At 59.9% G+C, this 603-nt stretch overlaps 1 protein-coding gene across 1 annotated transcript in view; it reads right to left on the bottom strand.

Annotated features, from left to right (window-relative positions):
- ACA1_268110 (brefeldin A resistance guanine nucleotide exchange factor 1 family protein) overlaps positions 1 to 603 on the bottom strand; it is a gene marked incomplete at both ends in the record, with an annotated part of 952 nt that overhangs the window by 245 nt on the left and 104 nt on the right. The window contains 2 exons of the mRNA XM_004341528.1: positions 28 to 180; positions 323 to 435. Of these exons, the coding sequence (XP_004341576.1) occupies positions 28 to 180; positions 323 to 435 (266 nt within the window). The remainder of the gene's footprint in view (positions 1 to 27; positions 181 to 322; positions 436 to 603) is intronic.

Here is a 603-nt window from a genome sequence, read left to right as displayed (position 1 = left end):
GGCTGGTGGGTGTAAATAAGTATATACGTATTTCCAGGCCTCGCGGAAGTGGTTGGCGTGCTGCTGGGCGATGGCAAAGACGGTCTTAGTGGCGAGCTGCGCCTTCTTGTTCCGGCCGAATGCGACCACGGGCTTCTCCCCGGGAGGCGACAGCAGCGTCGAGAACTTGCACAGGGAGATCTGTTGTTGTTGTGGACGCATCGTGTTGGCGGCCCGCCACCATCCGTGCTTTAGTCATTGCTGCGCCGCATAAAGGCGAGAGCGTTGGGAGAGGAGCAGCGCGCAGAAGAAGAAGAGAAGAAGAAGAAGAAGAGCCACGCACCACGAGATTGTCGAACACGTCGGAGAGGCCGTAGTGGGCCGATATGAGGGCGCAGAGGTTGAAGCCGCCGAGGGCCTTCTGGACGATGTGGTCCTCGTACGAGGTGTCGAACACTGTCAATTACGCGGTCGACACCGGTGGTTAGACTCTAAAGGGAGGGGAGGAAGAGGGGGGGAGGGAGGATAGGAGGAAAGAAGAGGTGTGGGCGGGATGTGGTGGGGGGGGAAGGGCGCACCGACGGAGATGGCGGCGATGATGGGGCAGTTGAGGATGACGGAAAG

This window comes from Acanthamoeba castellanii (genome assembly GCF_000313135.1).
Source record: "Acanthamoeba castellanii str. Neff unplaced genomic scaffold scf7180000084770, whole genome shotgun sequence".
Lineage (NCBI taxonomy): Eukaryota > Discosea > Longamoebia > Acanthamoebidae > Acanthamoeba > Acanthamoeba castellanii.
The sequence above is the reverse complement of the archived record's forward strand: the minus strand, read 5'-3'. Positions and strand labels throughout refer to the sequence as shown.